Source organism: Melanostigma gelatinosum (genome assembly GCF_949748355.1).
Source record: "Melanostigma gelatinosum genome assembly, chromosome: 8".
Classification (NCBI taxonomy): Eukaryota; Metazoa; Chordata; class Actinopteri; order Perciformes; family Zoarcidae; genus Melanostigma; species Melanostigma gelatinosum.
Genome location: NC_136641.1, coordinates 5,820,213 through 5,842,152, shown reverse-complemented (window position 1 = coordinate 5,842,152; position 21,940 = coordinate 5,820,213). Strand labels below are relative to the sequence as shown.

The 21,940-nt window shown below is 44.2% G+C and overlaps 1 protein-coding gene across 1 annotated transcript; it reads left to right on the top strand.

The window, feature by feature from the left end:
- Window positions 1–9,115: 9,115 nt before the first annotated feature.
- On the top strand, window positions 9,116–20,969 carry slco4a1 (solute carrier organic anion transporter family, member 4A1; the record flags this gene model as incomplete). The annotated part of the gene is made up of 11 exons (XM_079273360.1): window positions 9,116–9,962; window positions 11,636–11,726; window positions 12,202–12,323; window positions 12,476–12,587; window positions 13,541–13,695; window positions 14,781–15,051; window positions 17,854–18,016; window positions 19,306–19,481; window positions 19,801–19,865; window positions 19,982–20,130; window positions 20,629–20,969. 11 exons carry the CDS (start codon window positions 9,116–9,118, stop codon window positions 20,797–20,799), a joined length of 2,322 nt encoding a protein of 773 aa, XP_079129486.1. The 3' UTR covers window positions 20,800–20,969.
- Between the last annotated feature and the right edge of the window lie 971 nt (window positions 20,970–21,940).

Sequence of the window (21,940 nt, the reverse complement as noted above, 5' to 3'; positions counted from 1 at the left end):
TTGATTGGCTGAACAAGTGCCGTAAGTGCTGTAATAATTCCGCTGCATAAAAAATGCCCTTCAAAATAAAATCACTTTTTTTTATGTCAGGCAAAGGCCCGCGACCCACTGAAAACGGGTCCGCGACCCACTTTTGGGTCGCAACCCACCAGTTGAGAATCACTGTGCTATGGCATCACTCCGAAGAGCCATTTTCGGTTCCAGATGGCACCTTTTATTTTTCTGTGTGTAGGTGCTTTTCCTTTTTTTGTGGCATCAATCACCTTCCATACCAGCGGTGACAACTCGCTCGCTCCATAAAAGAAGGGCGCTTACCAGTCGCGTTGCAATTAATTCTACCCCAGCTGTAGCCTTTCCCTTACAAGACACTGCACAGATGACAGAACATGTGAGAAGAATGGAATAACGCTCGTGTATTTTAAGGTAAGCGTTTTTATTTCACGTTGTAACACTGGTGGGGATGTGAGGGGTGCGCTCCGTACACGGTGCGGTTGCTGCTCAGCTCAGCGTGGACATCCATGTATTCACATGTCCAATGCTGACATGGTTTGCCCAAAACACTGAAATTGACTGTGATCTGCAACATCTTTAGAGGTGAATATTTGGTCCCAGAGACGCTGATTCTCTTCACCATGTCCAGATATAACACTTGATGGGCTCAAATGAAAAAAAGGCTTGTTCACCAACAGCATCTGGTTGCATTAATCCTTCACATGGAGCTTTCTGTAATCCATGGGCATGTTCTGCCATACAAAACTATCATTTTAAACAATGCGTATATGTCTCGATTGTTAGATATTAAAACGGCTCCTCCTTTCATAGCACTTCTACTTTTCTACTACAATACACGGTAGAATAGAACAGCCCATATTCGTGGCCTAATCGACGAAAAACACATTTATCATTTCTAATTATACAGTGCCCCTGCCACGTGCCTTTGATTTGTTGATCGCTCAAATCGATCACGCACAGAGCTACTGAGGGCGGCAGCAGTTCTCCCTGTGCACCAGTAAAGGGACCACTGCTGGGTTTCCACGTGAAGGGACACCATGTCGACATCACATCATGCGTTATCATTCTAAACGCCAGTAGACAGTTACATTCAGTGCCGAAATATCTCGGGGTGTTGGGAGGCAATGGCTCTTAGACTAGTCTATCTGTCTTGCATCAGCTTCCCGAAAGCGCGTGCAAACCGCTGCGCAGGCAGACCGACATTTGTGGTATCCTATACGTGTTTGTCTGAAGCGTCGCGCGCTTTGTTTCCTGTAATGACTGTGCGCCGCTGAGGCCAGACACCCACACCTGCGCTGCGGAGAGACTGAGCATGCTTCATTGGGCCTCCATGTGATGGAGGGGACTTGCATCACAGGGACGTTTATCAGGGAATTCCCAAACTGCGCACCTCTGAGTCACATGCGTTTTAAAAGGAGCTAGATCCAAGTGAACAATCATAATAATCCTGGATTTAAAGGATTTAAACTATTTGAGAGAGCTTGAAGTGATCGTGTTTCATTTTGGATGTATTAATGCCCACAGATATTCTGAGGTAAAGCTATATATGTGTATGTGCACTGGAGGCTTCCAGTTTCTGCACATTGGAAACTAGTTGAGATGTCACAAAATCCAACTGGTGGTCATTCTACAAAAACGGTGGAAGTGCTGTCACTTACTTGAGCAGACACCAAAATCCTTAACTTAATAATCACATGAATTACATATATTCAATAAGTAAAGACTGTCCTTGCAATGATACAACTAAGTTTATTCATCCAATTTTCAATGTTCAACTTGGCAATGTATTTACAATTTCATTTGATTATATTTTCAAGAATTTAATGTCATTCACATTGACATTGAACATTACATATATTAAATAGAACATTGACAGTTAAAGAAACGTTAAAATAGCTCATTATTATTAACTATATCAAATAAATACCAGTCACACAGAATTATGTAATTGGTGTTCATGCTACACAAAATACTTTTATTTTGAAATACTACACTGACCATTTGAGGTTGTTCTTGGATCAAGAGGTCCTTGGAGGAAGTGCAGTGGACGAAGGCATTTGGTAAGTCAGATGTCTTTTTTTTAAATATCATGATATATGTGAGAATTCTGAGTGAAGCTTTTAAGTCTGTCATTTGTGTTACTCATTTATTGGCTGCAGGGGTTAAAAGCTGAACATTAAAACTGAATATATTAAACAGTTTAATGATTTTGATTTGCCTGAAAACAAGTGGTCTGACACATGGCAGCCATTTTGCTAAAACTGTAAATTTCTATACATTGTCATTTGAGCTACACTGGTGTTACTCCAGTGACACTCCTGTATAAGTGAGCCACATAAAAGCTGCAAAAAGACATGAGGAGAAGAAAAAAAGTTAAAATTATTGTCTTTTTGTATAATTCGACTTTTGTCATTTTCCTTTTGTCAGCCATGGCAAAATGAAGTGCTGCTGAAAAGCAAAGATTATACAGGCAGCAGAAAGATGGAGACTCGGAAAGGAGAGCTCAGAGAAAGGCGCGGTGTGTTAACCAAGCAAGACATAGACATCTGATGAGAGCAGCACAGACTTCTTGACCCCCCAATCTTCACCCGAAACATCACCCAGCATCCCAAGGTAACAAAAAAGGTCATATAAAATACAACATTGGAAAACATTTAATCACCCACTTTCCTTATGGGCTCTTTGGTGTTTTGTTTGGTCACAAGTGGGTTTCAGACCTCTCGCGGTGGTGACACATTTCACTCCTTAACAAAAGAAAGAAAAAGTAAAGATTTCCAAAATAAGACTCCTTTTCTATTCCGACGTACAGTATTTCATCAATGTTGTTGACAGGCAACGACAACAAGGAACAAATGTCTGTAGAAGTGTAACAGAGTTAAAAATGTACTTTATTATTCTGTTGAGTATGTGTGAATTCTATCTTTATGAGCTATTTTTATTTTGCGGTTTATTTTGTTAATGCTTCCTGCGGAAGCGGCGACTCGCCTCTTTTGTACCTCAGAAGCCCCGCAGTCCCGACTTTCCCTCACAGTGGTGGTTCGTACTGATGAGGGTAAGTTGTGTGGAATAATATCGTTGCACTGTTTTGTTGTTTTCTTCGGGAATGTAACTGTTTACGTTACGTACTTTAGTAACTGCTAAGGCGACGACCTAATGAAGCTGTTACGCGCCGTTTTGACTGTGGGAAATATAAGTTTACTGGCTGTTTCAGTTCGCCTATTTGGCGCCATTTACTTTTACGTCAGGCTGCCCTGTCATAACGTAACGACGCAGATACTTTGGCATTCCTTTGTGTGAATTCTGTTGTCTTGCATGTTTAGGAGCGGATGTATACAGAGAGAGTGAGACCAGGAAGAGACTAATGTGGTTTATGTTGTCTTCTGCAGCGAATAAATGCTGGAAAACTACCCTCTGAGTCGTCTCCTTCAATGCCATTCCAAGTCTGTTACAGAAGCAATGGCCAAAGGAGACGAAGAAGAAAAATCCAGGAATTGGAGGAGAAACTAAAACTGGTCATAAAACAATAGGGGTGTAACGGTTCACAAAACTCACGGTTGGGTTCGGTACGATACAGTGGAGCCACGGTTCGGTACGTTTCGGTACAGTAGAAAACTAAATGCCAGAGAAATGTACTTTATTTTAAAATATATTTATTCATTACAGCTAACATCATGAAGTTATTCTTTGACTTTGAACAATGATGGCACTATACCTGAGTGACCCGTCTTCTGGGGTGTCTTCTTAGCAACACATCAGCATAAAAAACAAAAACTGCACCTTAATGTTATGTAGTATTACATTACATTACATAGTATTACATCTTGTATTGTTACTTACATCTTGCAAAAGAGATTTTTAATCTCAATGGGACTACCTGGTTAAATAAAGGGTTTTTAAATTTTTTTTTATTCAAACTTATTCGGTTCGTCATGCGTACCGAACCGTGAGCCTCGTACCGAACGGTTCAATACGAATACGCGTACCGTTACACCCCTACACCCCTACAACCACTGTGGGACTGTGTGTGGGGTGGAGAGGTGGAGCTTAATGTTATGTATAATTAAAAAGCAGGACCACCACGTTCATTCAGTCATTCCCTAATTTAAAACAAAAAAGTTTAAAAGTAGGCTATAGACTCCTTTCCCATCGCGAGTATGTCATGCTGTTAATATCAGTCTCTCTTTTAAACTCTCAGAGTTGGTGATTGTTGAACAAAGTTATACAATGAGTCATTTGTTAGCATACAGAAAGCTAAACACTCCATGAAAATGTACTGGTGATGGTAGTGTGGGTGATCTCAATTTGATTTAATCCATCCATTAAAAAACACTTCTTTAACCTTAGCTTTTAAACTGAAATCTCTGCTGATTAAGAACTTCTACACACCTTTCTCTCCTCTCTGTCCTGCTGTTATAGACATGGCTGAACGAACCAAGTCCCCTTTACCTTTGGACTACCCTCTTATTGTTTAACCTGCATTTGGGAATGGGAATTAGGGTCTATGAAACGCAACTAAATACAGAAATATGAAATACTCAACAACATAAACAGGGTTTTAAAACACGTTTGGAGTAAAATGGGATTTTGTTACATCGGGAACAAAACCGCGAAGTTGTGGTTTGAATTTGGCTCTGTGTAACCTGATATATGAGATCTGATCTCTGACTGTCATCATGACCCTAACTCCATATATAATATTTGCACAGTCCCTTACTACAGCTCATCTGGAACACCATCAGCAACACAACGACCAAAGAAATAGAGGAAGAGCAAATGTATGGAAAAGTACGAGGCGTGTGCGTGTGGATGAGACGAACAGCAAGAAGGCTGCAGAGTAGTTTCAACAGGACGGAATAGGACACTGGTGTCGTTTTGTCGTGTGATTTGATGGTGTGAGAGCAAAGAAGAGTTCCTGGAAAGAGTGATTTGCCGACTCCCCCACATCCTCTCTTCAGTCAGAGCTGGATGAACCATGCTCCTTTGAAATCAGAGTGTCTGACTGCACCCTGCTCGTGTTACAGTCCATAATAATTATAATCTTTCGAATTACTCTTGACTGTTTTTCCCTCTGTGCTCATGGTGACACAGTTATTTCCTCCCTGCGCCGTCTCAGCCTCCATCGTTCCTTGAAAGGCAGAGGCGCTCCAACAGGAGGCAGGAAGGTCACAAGCAAGGTCACATGTTCCCGCATGTGTGTGAGATGTAGGTCAGGGGGTTGATGCATATCTGCGCGTGTGTGTCTATGTTTGCAGTCAGATACTTTTGGACACGTGTCTGTGTGTTGCTTTACTTCAGCCAAACGAAGAGCGCGTGACACCCGGTACACGTCAGCGTTCGGCCTTTATTGAAGAAAAACATCAATCATTTTCCCGATGTGCACATTTGGAAATATGATTTCACTGAATGATATGATCTCATTCATCCTGCCACATCCAAATAGCTGCGGCCACTTTGTCGAATGCCTCATTTGTAGAAAGTCGCCGCAGCTACGAAATACGCAATGCTGCTGGAGTTAAATTCAGCGCTGTATGCTTTTCTAATGGAAGCTTCAAAGAGCTGGTTCCTGGAATTACATCAGCGCTCGGTTCAAACAGGGTTACTTGTCCTCACAGTTCACTGGATCACAGCTCCGCTCGCCTCAGATTCTCTCCTTCACTACATTTTTCCCCTAAACAAATTTTCTGCTACAGTAAATCTTGCTTCCTTTGCAGTAACACAATTCTTGTCTTTGAGGGTGATTGGCAGTGTGAGACGTTGTCTAAGTCTGTCGTTTGGTGGCTGTGTAATAACCACAGGAGAGGCGTCCCCTTGATACTTCAAAAGCCTTTGTTTACCACGGAGGAGGAAAGACTCCCCAGTCCAAAGCAAATACGTTGCTGCTGTGAAGATGAAGGACCAGGTATAGGGCAGAGCCCGTCGCTTGTTCATATTACAACTGCTCGCTCTGATCTCACTTTGAAAACAGGCATGAAAAGGGCGAGATAGAAAATGAGATAGGACTGTAATGAGAAAAAAAGCAACCCAGTGAGAACGTTTCCATTTCTGGCTTTGTTTGGTTCATAAGCAGCCAGGGACAGAAAAAACAAACAGTGGGGAAGGATTACGTCACCATAGTGCATTGTTAACAGAGTGGCCCGGTTCTAAGACACTCCCACCTCTGGTCGTATCGTCATCGCCTGATACTGATCCACTCGTTCTCCCCTCCCCCTGCCTCTCATGATGCTTCATCAACCCTTCTCACAATCTCTCACCAAACAAATTCCTTTATACCTCCACCCCCCCTCAGACAATCGAAATGCGATTTTAATTGGATTGTCAGCTCTGGCTTCTGTCCCGAACCTTGTTATTCATACTTATCATGAGCGATCAGCTGAGTAGTCAGCAGCTCACAGCAGCATGGTTGGAAAGTTCTTTATCTGTTGTTCAGCAAACAGCTTTGCTTGTGAGGACCTTCCGGTTCTGTGCTCAGTGAAAACCGTGCAGAATAATGAGCTGGGGTAGCTTGCCAACAACTATTTTACAGACTGCTTTTTGGTTTCGGTGCCAAAAATAGGAGTTGTTTGTTCAAATCAAAAAGCTGTGTCAGTGCATTTCGCCATGTGCCAACGCGTTCTCAGGGTCAGTGGCCCTTTGGCGTCAAACTATGATGCTCAATGTGCCCCGAGGGCTGCTGCTTCTGGTGGCTGAAGCAATTGTGATGGGAGTAAAGTAGGAAGTCAGTTGACAAGTATGAAGAGCGACAAAGCATCAGGAGCGACAGAGTCCACGTTGGCAGGAGGTCGGGTGGATTGATGGGTCAAACAAACACAGGACTTTCACCCAGCAGACCGCTGTTCGTGTCCCGTGTGAAACCGGAAATTCACAGTGAGATATTTGAGTTATTACAACTTAATTAACCTGAAGCATGATTTTAAACCCAAACCAAGTTAACCACATGTTGCAATCTATGGGACTACCCTGCTCGTTGAATAATGGTGCAGGGTAAAAGTATCGGGGTACCCAGTGCATTATAAAGTGAAGCCAAGGGGCCACTGAGCAAGCGTCGAGTTACGAGTTGGGAGGGAGAACGTGTTGTATGTGCTTCTCCTTTCTCTCCGGCACGTTCTAAAAATACATTTTTTAAAGCGATAAACCTATACCGACGGTCTGTTGGTTTATTGTTGTAAACCGCGGAACATGGATCTTTTGTTTCTTCTTCTTATTTTATTTTAATTCACCCTCTAACCCTACACTTTGGCTTTGATATAGTATAGTGCTCGGACAGCACAATCGGGGGAACAAGAATAATTAGTATGTTCCTACTCTGTGATCCACTGGTTTAAATCTTTTCACACTGTCGTCAGGTCTCTCCTACTTCCCTATTGCCTGTGACCCGGTGTGTGACCCGGTGTGTGCCGTAGTGTGAGCAGTTCTTCAGCTTACCTCAGGGGCTGAGTGGTACCCCGTAGAATCTCTCTTGGTTCTTTGTCCCGATCAAGATGAAAAAATGGAGCCGTAGAAAATAATTAAGCTTTTTAACTTGTTTATTCAAATCGATTCAAAGCATATCTATTTGGATACAAATATAGAGAAAAAATGGATCACAAACAGTTTGCAACACCCGAATAGAAGCCTAGACCAGTGAGTTCCTCAGGTGCCTGATGCAACCTGTAGCACACCACAGAAGAAGACCTTTAGGTTGCTTAACCCTTAGATTACTCTTCGATGAATCTTTGTGATTATGAAATATGCACAAAAGAAGAACCCAACAAGAGGAACTAAGAGGCCCCAGACTGATCCTGATCAATCATCTTTGCCAATTGTCTTTTGTGGTCTTGTGTGCGTTTTGAAATTACTGGTTGTATTCGAAATTGTATTCGACAGAAGCACCAGTAAGGACAGTGCAGCTATCTGTCAGGTGTGTGGGGGGGGGAATGTACTTACGTGCTGCCTCTTAGCGCTGGACTATAAGAGGCTTTGAGAGACGGGCTTAGGACCTAGCATGGATACCACTCTCACGTCTTCTCATATTTACGTTGCCCTGTCTCTTCCACTCCGTCTTTTTCTTACTGTTTAATTTTATCTTACCAGACCGGTTGATTACCACGAGCTGGAATGGAGGTAGGAAGCTAAATAGAGCATAGTTATAACCCGATACATTGCTGTATAGTTAGAGCTTTGTGTTTGTGATGAATTTGAATTCATGTGCTGTTTTAAGAGTTGTTGGAGTGTCACAGATTTTCAATTATTTCCCTTTTGTTCCTTTTTTATACTTCTCCTTTAAGTTATCGAAATTCTTAGAGGGCATCGTGCACAGTAGTAAACTCAAATGGACTGTAAAGGTCAGGTTATGTGGGGCAAACATTCACAAAGACTGTTGAGATTACCGAAAGTAAATAAATGCGCTAACTTTTCGAGGTAGACAAAGTGGCTGCTTTGCCTGCTACCTTTGTTTTGTCTCGATACAAAATGTCCATTCTATTCACCTATTATATTATAGAGTCCACTCACTCAGCTGCATTGTGCAGGAAGGATTTCATTCCCATGTCAGTGTGCGTCTGTGTGTGTTTGCTTGGCCTGGCATCCATATGTGGCAAAAAAAGTAAAAGAAAACACATTTGTATCAAACGGTTATACTCTTATCTTGATGTGAGGATGACATTGTTCTTGAAGGGAAACACAAATATAGGCGTGGAAGCATTTTTACTTGGTGATGTATTTTCTCAGCTGTGTCAGATTTCTGTGTCATCCATTCATGCAAACATTAAAAACTTTACTGCCTTATTAAAACCGATTGGTTCACTGATGCAATCTTTCTCCCTATGTCTCTCTTTGCTCTTCATAGGATGCCATCACTCAACGTCAGCATGAAGTCTTTACAGCCGGCACAACCTTGTACGGATAGGTAAACCAGAGCACCTGGAGAGCACTGTGGACACATCGAGCAAGTGATACGAGCCAAGAATAGATCATCTCAGGGCCTGGCAGAGATCCTGACCACGAAGCATTCACCTTGAGCTCAGTTGATTCACTTTGCTGTGTTCCTACATTTTAAACATCGTTCTCTGCCTCCCCCGTTCGAAGACCTCCCACGTCGACCCCCCTACTGCCCCTCAGAGGGGAGATGCCCGTCTTGCTAAATGCCGATGCCTCCTTCAGCTCCAAGCAGGAGCTCCTCGACCTTCAGGACTGCCCTCTCAGCGGGGGCCCCTCTCTGGACACCCCCAGCCCCCCAGACTCCCAGACAGGCAGCCCACTAGGCTTAGGCCCCAGAAGCACTGGCAGCCCCGGAGCTGATGGCCCTGTTCGGCCCCACATCTTCACCGGGGCTTCCACGCTCCCGGGGCAGCTGTACGTGGCGGAAACACAACCTTGTGCAGGGACCCCAATGGGGTTAAAGCTGATCTCCACTGACTCGGATCAACGGTGTGGCTGGGGGGCCCTGGCGCCCAAAGCTATCCAAGCTTTCAACACTCCTCGATGGGTGCTGTTCTTCCTTTGTGTGGCCTCTTTCCTCCAGGGGATGATAATCAACGGCTTCATTAACACAGTGGTCACGTCAATTGAGAGGCGCTTCGACCTGCGCAGTTACCAGGCCGGCCTCATCGCCAGCTCCTACGACATCGCCGCCTGCGTCTGCCTGGCTTTCGTCAGCTACTTCGGCGGGACAGGACACAAGCCCCGCTGGCTGGGATGGGGGGTGCTGATCATGGCTATTGGTTCGCTGGTGTTTGCCCTGCCTCACTTTACCACGCCCCCTTACCAGGTCAGTCTGAGCGAGCGGACGGTTATGTGCTCCGGCAACCGTACCACCCCGTGCCAGGACACGGAGGGTGGAGGATTGTCCAGCTATCGTTTTGTGTTCATGCTGGGCCAGTTCCTCCACGGCGTGGGGGCCACGCCTCTCTACACGTTAGGGGTCACGTACCTGGATGAGAATGTCAAGTCCAACTATGCGCCTGTTTATATTGGTGAGTAAATCATTTTGTACAGCATGTTCCTGCTTGGTTTTGCATCGTTTGAAGTAGCGATCACTCCCTAACAGTGATCATATTAATGATCATCTCTTCCCAATTGGTCACTTTTTTCTTTGCCTGTTGTGTGTTTGTTTGCTCAGCCCTTTGTTCGTTTCCTTCTTTCTCATAATGTGACTGACAAATTGATTTGTTTGGACCATAGTTATTATTCAGAAGAATGTCTTTTTTAAATCCCAAGAGCCAACATCTTAAATGTATAGTACCTTAACAAGTGTCAGTATATGCAAAGAAGAAGATCAGTATGTGAATGTGTTTGGTACAATGGCAACGAGCAACATTTTCTTTGTTTTAATGAAATATCCAAGTCCCCCAGTCGGTGACTTTTCCTAAAAGTGTGTTATGTAGCACAGCAAATTATTTAGAATTATAAAAAAAAAAACAGATTAAAAAAGAAAAACAGGCCATTTATACCTATAAGTGCCAGTCGGTAAACGTACCCCTACAGAGAATGAATGAAGTCATCTGTGCTCTATTCGTTTTGCACTTTTAGATAAACATTCTTAGTAAAGTTTGATGGTGGGAAGTTTCGGGATGCAGCGATGTGTCCTGGGTTGATTGTGACTCTTTATGTGAGCAGCATAAAGGGAACACAACTAAAGCATTGCATCATACAACTCTGTCGATGCATTCTAATAAGCCGACTCATTTTACCAGCTGCCGGTTTCGGTAATCTCAGCTAATATTGTGGCAGCTGGACTGTGAAGTGCACCGACTTCTGTCTCTGATTGTTAATTGCTTTGAATGTGCTTCAACTGCGTTGCATAAGCAGAACACATATCAAGCAGGGCTTGGAAAAATTCCCACCTGCATCTCTTCATAACGACTGCATGTCCGTTGCAGACGTCTGTTGTTTGCATGCATGTGAACGTACATATTTGTTCGACCATGAGCAGACAAACGCCAAAACATCTGTCACAAAGTACGAGTTGAATCATAGACCTGTAATCTAACTGCAACAACACTGGTTGCATCCCACTCTTTCCTTCTTCATTCTTCATTCAAAGTGTTTAATGTTGTGAATTAGTTAAATGGGCACAACTGCTGTGACACTTTCCCTCTACGATCAAATAAGACAATTACGTGTTGCTAAATGACACTATACAATGATTCAAATTAGGAGTACCCATCCAGAGGACAATCACAGAGCCAACTTTTAACACACATAGAAATAACCAAATGTGCCCTCTGTGCAGTCACACACACTCTGTCACAACATGTTGTTCATGGTATTCATTATTGTGTTGCCATTAACAGAGATCAAGCGCCAGCCCTGTCATTTTGACCGTTTCCGTCTTTTCTTCCCATCTTCACCATTCAGCATCCACTCAGGACATCAGTAGTACTAAACGTCACTAGGCCCATTTCAAATAGCAGCAGAGCACAGTGTGACCCACTCAACACTGTGCTCAAAACTAAAAGGACAAACACAAACAGTCTTTGACATCAAACTCTCTTTTCTTCCTCATGGAACTCTATCTTTGGGGACACAGAGCCCAATAAAGAACAATGGGGCCCTTTTAACCGGAAACAGGAAGTAGACTGTCACCGTATACTGACACACCCATGGTCTGGTTCTGAGTCTGTGGTCTCTCTCTCTCTCTCTCCAGGGATCTTCTACACAGCGGCCATTGTGGGTCCAGCAGCAGGCTACCTGCTGGGGGGATACTTCCTCAACATTTACACCGAGGTCCACCTGACGTGAGTCTGCTGTGGATGGCAGAATCAATAACAATAGACTAGAACACCCATGAATGAATAGAGTATATGTAGAACAATATATAATAGAGCAGACTTGATGCATGTTAACATAGTCAGTGTACAGCTGGAAATATTGATTCATTTTTTCCCCACATAATTAACATGGTTCATTTTACACTAAGTTCATATTCAAATGAGAAAATATTCCATACTTTTTATTTGTCAAATATTTAATTTACACAGGAGACTACAAAAATATTCTCTATGAAACAATCACATGGTAAAGCCTATTTATTTATTGAACGACCAAAAAATGTATTGTTATCGACATATGAAATGACCTATATCGTAATATAAGATTTTGGGCATATTACCCAGCCCTAAGTGGACTAGCATTTAAAGGTCGATGTATCAGTGAATGTCAAGTCATTCACACAATGTGTGTGTGTGTGTGTGTGTGTGTGTGTTGCCACAGTACAGAGATGACTCCAGAGAACCCTCTGTGGGTCGGGGCTTGGTGGATCGGCTTCCTGGCAGGAGGAGCAGCAGCTCTACTGGTAGCATTCCCCATCCTGGGCTACCCACGACAGCTCCCGGGTACCACTCCTGTCCACTGCACACACACACATACACACTATTTGGTCTTGCAGTAAAGAAGCAAAAGAGCATTCATTCATAGCTTAAAGTAGACACTGGTAGTGGGAGTGGCAAATGTCACTCAGTCTCACATCCTCTGCCTCCTCCTGCAGGCTCTCAGGAGTACATTGCCATGCGGGTGTCTGAGGCCCACCAGCTCAAGGACGGAAGCCAGACCACAGCCTCCGACCCTCAGTTTGGCAAATCAGTCAAAGACATGCCAAGGTAATGCACCTACTGAAGAGGACAGTAGAAAAGTGTTCTGGATACAGTACAGACAATCTGGGAACATGTACACACTATACAGCATACATACAGCATCAGGGCCTCTGTTAAACAGCCGCCGAAACAATCAAAGCGCTACGAGAACAATGGCCAAGCACCAGGGAGAAGAAAACTATTTCTCAAAGAGAAGCCTATTAAGTATGTAGGATTTAAAAAATAATAATAACAAAGACTACTTAATACAAACAGAGGCTTGTATCAAAAGTTCCTAACATAACAGGACAACTCATCATTGATGCAATATTCACAGGAAAAATCACAATTGATCAAAATTGCACTTTTTACTTCCTCTAGTTATGGCATTCACTATTTGGGTTAATTGTACAGTTGATCAGTTGTTCCGTACCGATATTGTCGAATATGTCACCCATTCAGGATACGCGAGTGTATTCCGCTGTAGGAGTAACTGGATTACAGCAAGTTGCTTTATTTATGAAGTCAGAAAATGTCCTGTTCGTTATCATGACATTGTGTTGGTCATGATAGCTGCACACATCCTCAACTGTTTTGAATCATCAATCCTTCAAGAGGTTAATCAAGAGATTATAACATCGAGGAAATAAACATCACATTCCAGAGTTCTATAGTTAGACATGCATGTTACGGACTTTGACAGATGAGTGACAGCCCTGCCTCTTTTCAAGTTCACAACTGTGAACGCAGCAGCAGCCCACAGGATGTCACCACTGTAGCACTGGGATAACGTACACACAGTGAGGCGAGGATCATGTTATGCAACATGACGATGCGTCTTTAGATCCAGTGCAGTGTTCATCTGTAAGAACGTCTCCAGGCTGGTGGGATTCGAGCGGCCTGATTAAATTAAAAAGGAAGCTGAGGTTTATTCCGTTAGTCGCGCACACTTACTCTCTGCTCCGTCTTTCTCCCTCCAGGTCTGTGCTGCTCCTCTTGAAGAATCCCCCCTTCCTGTTCCTGTGCTTGGCTGGGGCTACGGAGGCCACCCTCATCACTGGCATGTCCACCTTCGGTCCAAAGTTCTTGGAGTCACAGTTCAGTCTCAGTGCTTCAGAGGCTGCCACATGGTTTGGTGAGTGGGGTTAAATCATACAACACATGATGCAAAGTCCAGAGCAAACCCAAATGACTGATCAAAATCTGTTTTAAAGCCATCTCAACCCAGTGAGAAATAAAAAAAAAGTGGCCAAGACAGACAGATGTTGGAGACATTAAATATGTATAATTCAACACTTTATTCTCATTGGCCTTATATTCGCCAGTCCCTCCTCTGCAATACATTTATAAATTGACACCAGAAATAGGCATATTTTATCATTGAAATGCATCATTCAACTGTGAGTTTTTGGTGAAGTAAACACTAGCAGGAGTAAGCTAGTGACTTTTTTTTTCCTGTTGAGAAGAAGTGTCTTGTGCACTTTCACTGAATTTACAACACTTCCTCACTCCCCAAAATTGTCAAATATCGAGGCTTGATCAGAGGCCCTACTACTTTGAACTATGACGCTCTCGTCTAAGTTTTGGACATGTCATGGAGTGTCATGTCATGACATGTCATGGAGTGTCATGTCATGTCATGGAGTGTCATGTCATGTCATGTCATGGAGTGTCATGTCATGTCATGTCATGGATGGCGTGTCAGTTTCCGCTCGTTACATGCATTCGTCTTTTCAAAATCAACGCCTGTGTTCACAGGGAACGTACGGTTTCCGCTGGTTACATGCATAATGGTCTCTTTTGAAATTAAACTTTGTTTATTTACGCAACAAACACTACTTGGTTTTGTTTAGACAGCAATAGTTTGAGGTTAGGCTCAGAAAAAGCGCAAGCGGAAGGATTTGGATATATTTCTAAAAGTTGCATGGCGGCTGTATTGTTTTAGAGTCATATGATCGAAACATTTCCAAATCTCCACTCAAACAATGAATTTATCTCTAACTGGCCAAAGCGTGGCAATCTCCTGGAGTCTGGAGGTGCAGAAAAGCCAATGCAGTGTCCACAATGAAAAGAGTTAATCCTCTATGGGCTCGACTCAGTACATGTTACAACTAACGTGAAAGATTATGATACTTCATGTCTGCAAATAGAGATTTTTGGTTGAATAGTGGAACTGCAGCCTGATTGCATGCCTATGTCTGCTGCCCCCCCCCCCCCCAGGATACATGGTGGTACCAGCCGGCGGCGGTGGCACCTTCCTGGGCGGCTACATCGTGAAGAGATTGAATCTGCGCTGTCGAGGCATCATCCGTTTCTGCATGATGTGTGCGATGGTCAGTCTGCTCACCATCTTCATCTTCCTCATCCACTGCCCCAACGTGCCCATGGCCGGTGTCACGGCGTCATACCAGTACAGTCTGATGGAGGAACAGCAACTGGACCAGTACAAAGACCTGTACGACAAGCCAAGCGAGCGGCGCCGGAGGAACAGGTGGGCAGTGTTTATGTTGGCTCCCAATGTTGAGTTATTTTAATGTTTTTATTTTGACTAAAATGTGTATTAGTTTAGGTTATTGTTTCGGAAAAGATGCAGTAATATTACTTTAATATCTGGGGGAAATTGAGGCAGCAATAGTTCTTGTGGTCATTCCAACAATCTGTGAGTAACGTCTACAATGTTGTGTTAGCATAAGCATTAACGGTAGCTTACCTTTTATAAAAGTACATTTTATAAATGTAATTTTTATTAATGTGAAGCATATTTTAGTGATTGGTCCCAGCTGATTTGTTCGTCACTTCTTGTTTAATTTTAAGTGGGATTGTAGATGAATTTAATCCATAAATATTTCTTTCTTTCCTTGAAAGAAGCGGTAATATTAGCGGTTAGTATCTGATTATTAATCAGGGCCATGGAATTTGTGATTCTGACTTTAGATTGATTTTAATTCATTGATATGTGATGTTGCTCTGCAAAGGAAGTTCCTTTAAGATTACTAGTTAAATAGAACTTAACGGGAGGTGCCTAGCTGTACAAAGAAACATTTCACTTCAGGAAACATTAAACATTTGAATTTTCTTCGGATTGTTTGGATCACAATCTTCAAGTGTAAAGAACGTGGTTAAGCCATTACAAGCACGAAACATTCACATTTACTGAATGGTTTTTCGACTCAGTTAGACCAATGATGTAGAATAGATGTCATTTAACAATGTTGATTGAGATACAGGGCAGCTTGTGCAGCTTTGTCATGTGATTTTTCAAATGTATCCTCATAAGTATGATATTTTACGAAAAGTCATCCCTGATTTTCTTTTCATGCATTTTCAGAATATTCAAGAACACGAGTCAATTTTGCATCCGGTGACTTGTGCACAATTTCTCGCTGGTGTAACGTCACACGCTGGGTTTTCTCTGCCAAATACATGAATATATCGGTAGTTATTGTGTGTCACTTGCTAATATATTCTTTGGCGGTTAAATGGCCTTGCATAGCTTGACAAGCTATTTCACTTTGCCTGACTTCCGTGGCCAATTTGTGTGCCCACACTTACGTATGTTAGCATTGTTTACAAACTGTCAGAGGTTTACACTTCCTGGTTTACGATAACTGGGATTACATACCAATGAATTTTGTGGGACATAAAATAATTACGGTGCATTGCTTCTCGTGGGTAAAGCGTCGGACATTGTACGAGTATAGCCTGGCTTATTCAGCACTGTCTTGATGTACTTCAGAGTATTACCATCATGAGGACTTGTAGTGGTGACTTAGGAAACTGCTTGTTATCACAAAGTATGAGGTAGCACATTTTTTGAATCTAATGACCTCCTTCTTTGCCCTTTCTCCACACACCTGCCCCTCCCTCCCTCTGTCCCTCCCTTCCTCTGTCCCTCCCTCCCTCTGTCCCTCCCTTCCTCTGTCCCTCCCTTCCTCTGTCCCTCCCTTCCTCCCTTCCTCTGTCCCTCCCTCCCTCCCTTCCTCTGTCCCTCCCTTCCTCTGGCCCTCCCTTCCTCTGTTCCTCCCTCCCTCTGTCTCTCCCTCCCTCCCTCTGTCCCTCCCTTCCTCTGTCCCTCCCTTCCTCCCTTCCTCCCTTCCTCTGTCCCTCCCTTCCTCCCTTCCTCTGTCCCTCCCTCCCTCTGTCCCTCCCTCCCTCCCTCCCTCTGTCCCTCCCTTCCTCTGTCCCTCCCTCCCTCCCTCTGTCCCTCCCTTCCTCTGTTCCTCCCTCCCTTCCTCTGTCCCTCCCTCCCTTTGTCCCTCCCTTCCTCTGTCCCTCCCTCCCTCTGTCCCTCCCTCCCTCTGTCCCTCCCTTCCTCTGTCCCTCCCTCCCTCCCTCCCTCCCTCTGTTCCTCCCTTCCTCCCTTCCTCTGTCCCTCCCTTCCTCCCTCCCTCTGTCCCTCCCTCCCTCCCTCTGTCCCTCCCTTCCTCTGTCCCTCCCTCCCTCTGTCCCTCCCTCCCTATGTTCCTCCCTTCCTCCCTTCCTCTGTCCCTCCCTCCCTCCCTCTGTCCCTCCCTTCCTCTGTCCCTCCCTCCCTCCCTCCCTTCCTCTGTCCCTCCCTTCCTCTGGCCCTCCCTTCCTCTGTTCCTCCCTCCCTCTGTCCCTCCCTTCCTCTGTCCCTCCCTTCCTCCCTTCCTCTGTCCCTCCCTTCCTCCCTTCCTCTGTCCCTCCCTCCCTCTGTCCCTCCTTCCCTCCCTCCCTCTGTCCCTCCCTTCCTCTGTCCCTCCCTCCCTCCCTCCCTCCCTCTGTCCCTCCCTTCCTCTGTTCCTCCCTCCCTTCCTCTGTCCCTCCCTCTCTTTGTCCCTCCCTTCCTCTGTCCCTCCCTCCCTCTGTCCCTCCCTCCCTCTGTCCCTCCCTTCCTCTGTCCCTCCCTCCCTCCCTCCCTCTGTTCCTCCCTTCCTCCCTTCCTCTGTCCCTCCCTCTGTCCCTCCCTCCCTCCCTCTGTCCCTCCCTCCCTCCCTCTGTCCCTCCCTCCCTCTGTTCCTCCCTTCCTCCCTTCCTCTGTCCCTCCCTCCCTCCCTCCCTCTGTCCCTCCCTCCCTCTGTCCCTCCCTTCCTCTGTCCCTCCCTCCCTCTGTCCCTCCCTCCCTCTGTCCCTCCCTTCCTCTGTCCCTCCCTCCCTCCCTCCCTCCCTCTGTCCCTCCCTTCCTCTGTCCCTCCCTCCCTCTGTTCCTCCCTTCCTCCCTTCCTCTGTCCCTCCCTTCCTCCCTTCCTCTGTCCCTCCCTCCCTCCCTTCCTCCCTCCCTCTGTCCCTCCCTCCCTCTGTCCCTCCCTCCCTCTGTCCCTCATGTCTGCAGCGCTTCTTTGGAGGAGGACCTGACAGTGGGCTGTAATGCAGGCTGTGGTTGTGTCAGAGAGCTGTACAACCCGGTGTGCGGGGCAGACGGAGTGATGTATTACTCCCCCTGCTACGCTGGCTGCAGCTCCATCAACCACACCGAGCAGTCCACGGGCAAACAGGTACTGCTCTCATGCTGCAACCCTCTCAGTAGATTCATTGACTGATCAGTGGTTTTGGTCTTGTTCATTGGTCGATTAGTCATGTTTTATGCGTTTTTCATGCTCAATGACTTATTTCCAACTAACCTATGTGCACATCTCTGGTTATCCCAAGATTTTGTGTGATTCTTTGTTGAGAATATGAAATCAACTCACGGATTAGACAACACAATCTTATGAGTGTTAGTCCACTGATCATTTCTTTGGTCAAGCCCTTGAGAGCACAAAGCTGTGAGTCTGTAAATACAGGGGACAGCATTGCCTCCCAGTATTTCCTCCCTGATGCTGAAGCCTCCCCCTCCTGCAGAACAAAATCACTTTCCTCTGCTCCTCGAGATATGTTTTAACTTCCCAGCCTAAGGTGCTAACAAGCAACAACACATTCAAATGAATTCACTGCAGTTATAGTTATTCACATCGTCAGTGTTAGTATAAACTGAGAGTGCTAAAGTCTGCAGCAGAGGCACTCGTTTGCATGACAGGCCTCCTCTGAAGCATTTCCATGAAAAATAAAATGTACTTCAAACAAAGAAACTTTTTTTTCAAAATGATAAATCCACATTATTGTAAAGACAAGAGCATTTTGTTCCACCGAAACTGTGTAGGATAATATAATAAAATCATTTTGTGATATTTAAGAATTTTAACATTGTTCCTTTCAGTATTTATTTAAATTCTCTAAACCATCACACAGTTTACAATGCACACTTAACCTCACCTCAACTTTTTTTTACTAATTTAGAAGCAACAACGTTAGTAAAGCGGTTTAGTTGGACAGTTGAATAGCTCTGAATTAAGAAAATATGATTTGATGTATATTCTTTTAATGTCCTTTAGTACTTTGTATAATATCGCTGTTGCATTTAGTCAACAATGTCATTATTTTAAGATAGAGTTATGATCCTCTTAGGCCCCCAAAGGCCAAACATGAGAAAATCTGGTAGACAATAGTAAAAGTTACTTCTGTATTTTGAAGCCAGGGCTCTAGACTGAAAGCCTGATATAAAACGACAATGATGTAATGCTGTAATGGCTGTGGAATCAAAAGTTCTGATGGTCTTCAATGGTTGACATATCTAAGCGTGTCAGCTTTACAGATTATTACAGACTTAATACAGGAGCTACGGTTGAAAACTTACACCATTGCCAAAACGTATGCCATGAGCATTAACACAGCCAAAAGGCCCCTAGTGATGCACAAGAGTTACTGTTTCTGTCTGTGAACTAATGAACAATATGTGTGTTTTCAGGTGTACTCTGGATGCAGCTGTGTGGCGGGAAATGTGTCCTGGGGCGAGGAGGGCTTTGCTCTAACAGGGAAGTGTGGCAGCACCTGCCACCACATGCCAGCCTTCCTCTCCTTCCTCTTCATCATCATCTCCTTCACCTTCCTCTGTAGCATCCCAGCACTCACTGCCACACTCAGGTAAACAATGTCACATTGGACTACTTGTTGTTAAGTGTTTTCATTACACGTGAACAGCTGGTAACTGCCTTGAGAAATACATAGCTGCCTTGCCAATGGGCATAACTCGCCCCCAAAAATATGTTTTCTAAATCGAACCGTTTGACAGTACCTCCGTGGCCCACTAGATGGCAGTCCGAACAGATCACTATAGTGCTATCGGGGCAAACTGCAGTTAAAGCAAATGCAGCAAAAGGAGCTGAAAAAAGGATGAACTTGTATCGTAATGAAGTGTGAGATCCATCTGGCCTTCATGTCTGACCAACTGTGTGTCGTGTAGGTGTGTGCCAGACAGCCAGAGGTCCTTTGGACTCGGCATCCAGTGGATTGTGGTGCGCACACTCGGTACGGTAGGCCCACTGTGTTCTTGCATCAAGTTATTTTTCTTCTTTCAACCTCTGAATCACGACCCATTTGCTAAATGTAGATGTTGTCCAACGTCGGCTGCTGTTTCCCCACAGGTGGTATTCCGGGGCCCATCGCTTTCGGCTGGGTGATTGACATCTCCTGCTTACTGTGGCAGGATAAGTGTGGTGAGCAGGGCTCCTGCTACCTCTATCACAACTCAGCCATGAGCCAGTACACACTAGTAGCTGGTATCATCTATAAGGTAATACTAACACACTCAGTAGCAGGCCTTTTACTGTAGTCGCACTTTCAATCTCTTTGTTGAAAATGTATGCTTGTGAGGAAAGATATCTCTGCTTCACTTAAAAAATGTAAAAACATAGTTTGGTCACTCTGCCTTTGATGTGCATGTTTAAATGTAATTAGCTTAGTTTGGACACTTCAGTTTGTGTCCAAATTAAACAAACGGTACACAACGTGTTACACTGCTGAATGGGTTTACTTTCACACAAAATACAACTGGAGGTGCTGGCAGGTGTTTTTCTTTACTTTATTCCTAGCTACAGTCGTTATGCTTTATGCTAAGCTAATGGCCTGAGGGCTCTGGCTTTCAAGTACAGACACGAGAGTGGTATCGATCTCTACAAGAAAATATGTATTTCCTACATTGTTAAACGAGTCCTTTGATATGAAAAAGTGACTCTTTTTTTAACTCTCCCTCTTCACTACGATCATCTGTCCTGTTCTTTTTTTTTTTTAGGTCATGGGGACAATCTTTTTCCTGTTGGCCAGCATCCTGTACCAGCCTCCTCCTGAGTCGCCTCAAAGTAGCTGTGAGAGCACCGACCATGGAGGAGGGGACGTGAGCGACCTGCCTGTCAAAGACCTGCCTGAAGACGGCATCATCGTCAACCTGCACGCCAGGTTATGACGTCAAAGACCCCCCCCCACCCGACCGCTGAGTCTCTGTCCGACTGTGTGTGTGTGTGTGTGTGTGTGTGTGTGCTGCTTAGCACAGTGCGTGAATGTGTGTTTGGGTGGTGCTTCCTTTATACCAACAGCCTTCTCTCAGCCATAATGACACCACCCCCAACAAACACATAGACAAATGGAGAAGATTAATACAGACACACATACCAAGAACAGGATGCCTTCATGCACACCACACACACACGACGACTTCTAACATGCTGCTCTCTGGGAAGACAACCCTGCTGTGACCACACGTGTGCGTATCTGAGGGTGTGATTGACGGGGCGGTGCCACACAAGATTCTCACAAGCATTTCTACAGATATCTCAACACTGTGTTGAATCACTTCAAATTACTTTTTAGAATGGAAGTCTGATGGCATTTTTTTGTTTCATATTTTATGTCATTTTCCTTCAAAAGACAATGAAACAGCTGAGACCTTTGTGGTATATATGATATGCCATGTGTATGAAGCATTTATGATGTGGAGGGGAAAAAAAGAAGGTATTCATTTAATATCCATATTTTTTTTCTGTTCTTCTCCCATTAATGGAAGATAGTAACATTGCTTTACTTTCCACCCATGATGAAGCCATGATATACTGTATCTGCAGGCCAGTAATAATGAAGCCAAATCATTTCATATGTCATATTTCAAGCCAAGAGTATCTGAAGGCACTTATATTCATATGATGTCACTGTAGTCTATTGGTCACAGTACAGCAGCACAAATCTATTTTCAATTAGAAAAGCACACATGTATTTTTGATGTACATGTAGAATATATGACCACTAATTGGCTTGCATTCAATCGTAGAAAAGAGAAGAAATGAAATACTGAAGACTGTATATATACATACATGCTCTGTTGGACAGAGTTTAGAGCTTTGATGCTTCTCTTCCATAGCAAAAGCATTGCTGCACTTTAGAAAAAAACTCACAAAAGATCTGAGAAGCTTGGATAATATGTGTTGACACAATGAAGGCCTGGTCACATCAGCTTTTAAAGCGGCAAAAGTTTGCTGCAAAATGATTTATTTCCTGTAGAATCATTGCAATCACTTTGTTGGGTTGAAGTAAATCGAAGCAAGAATTGTTGC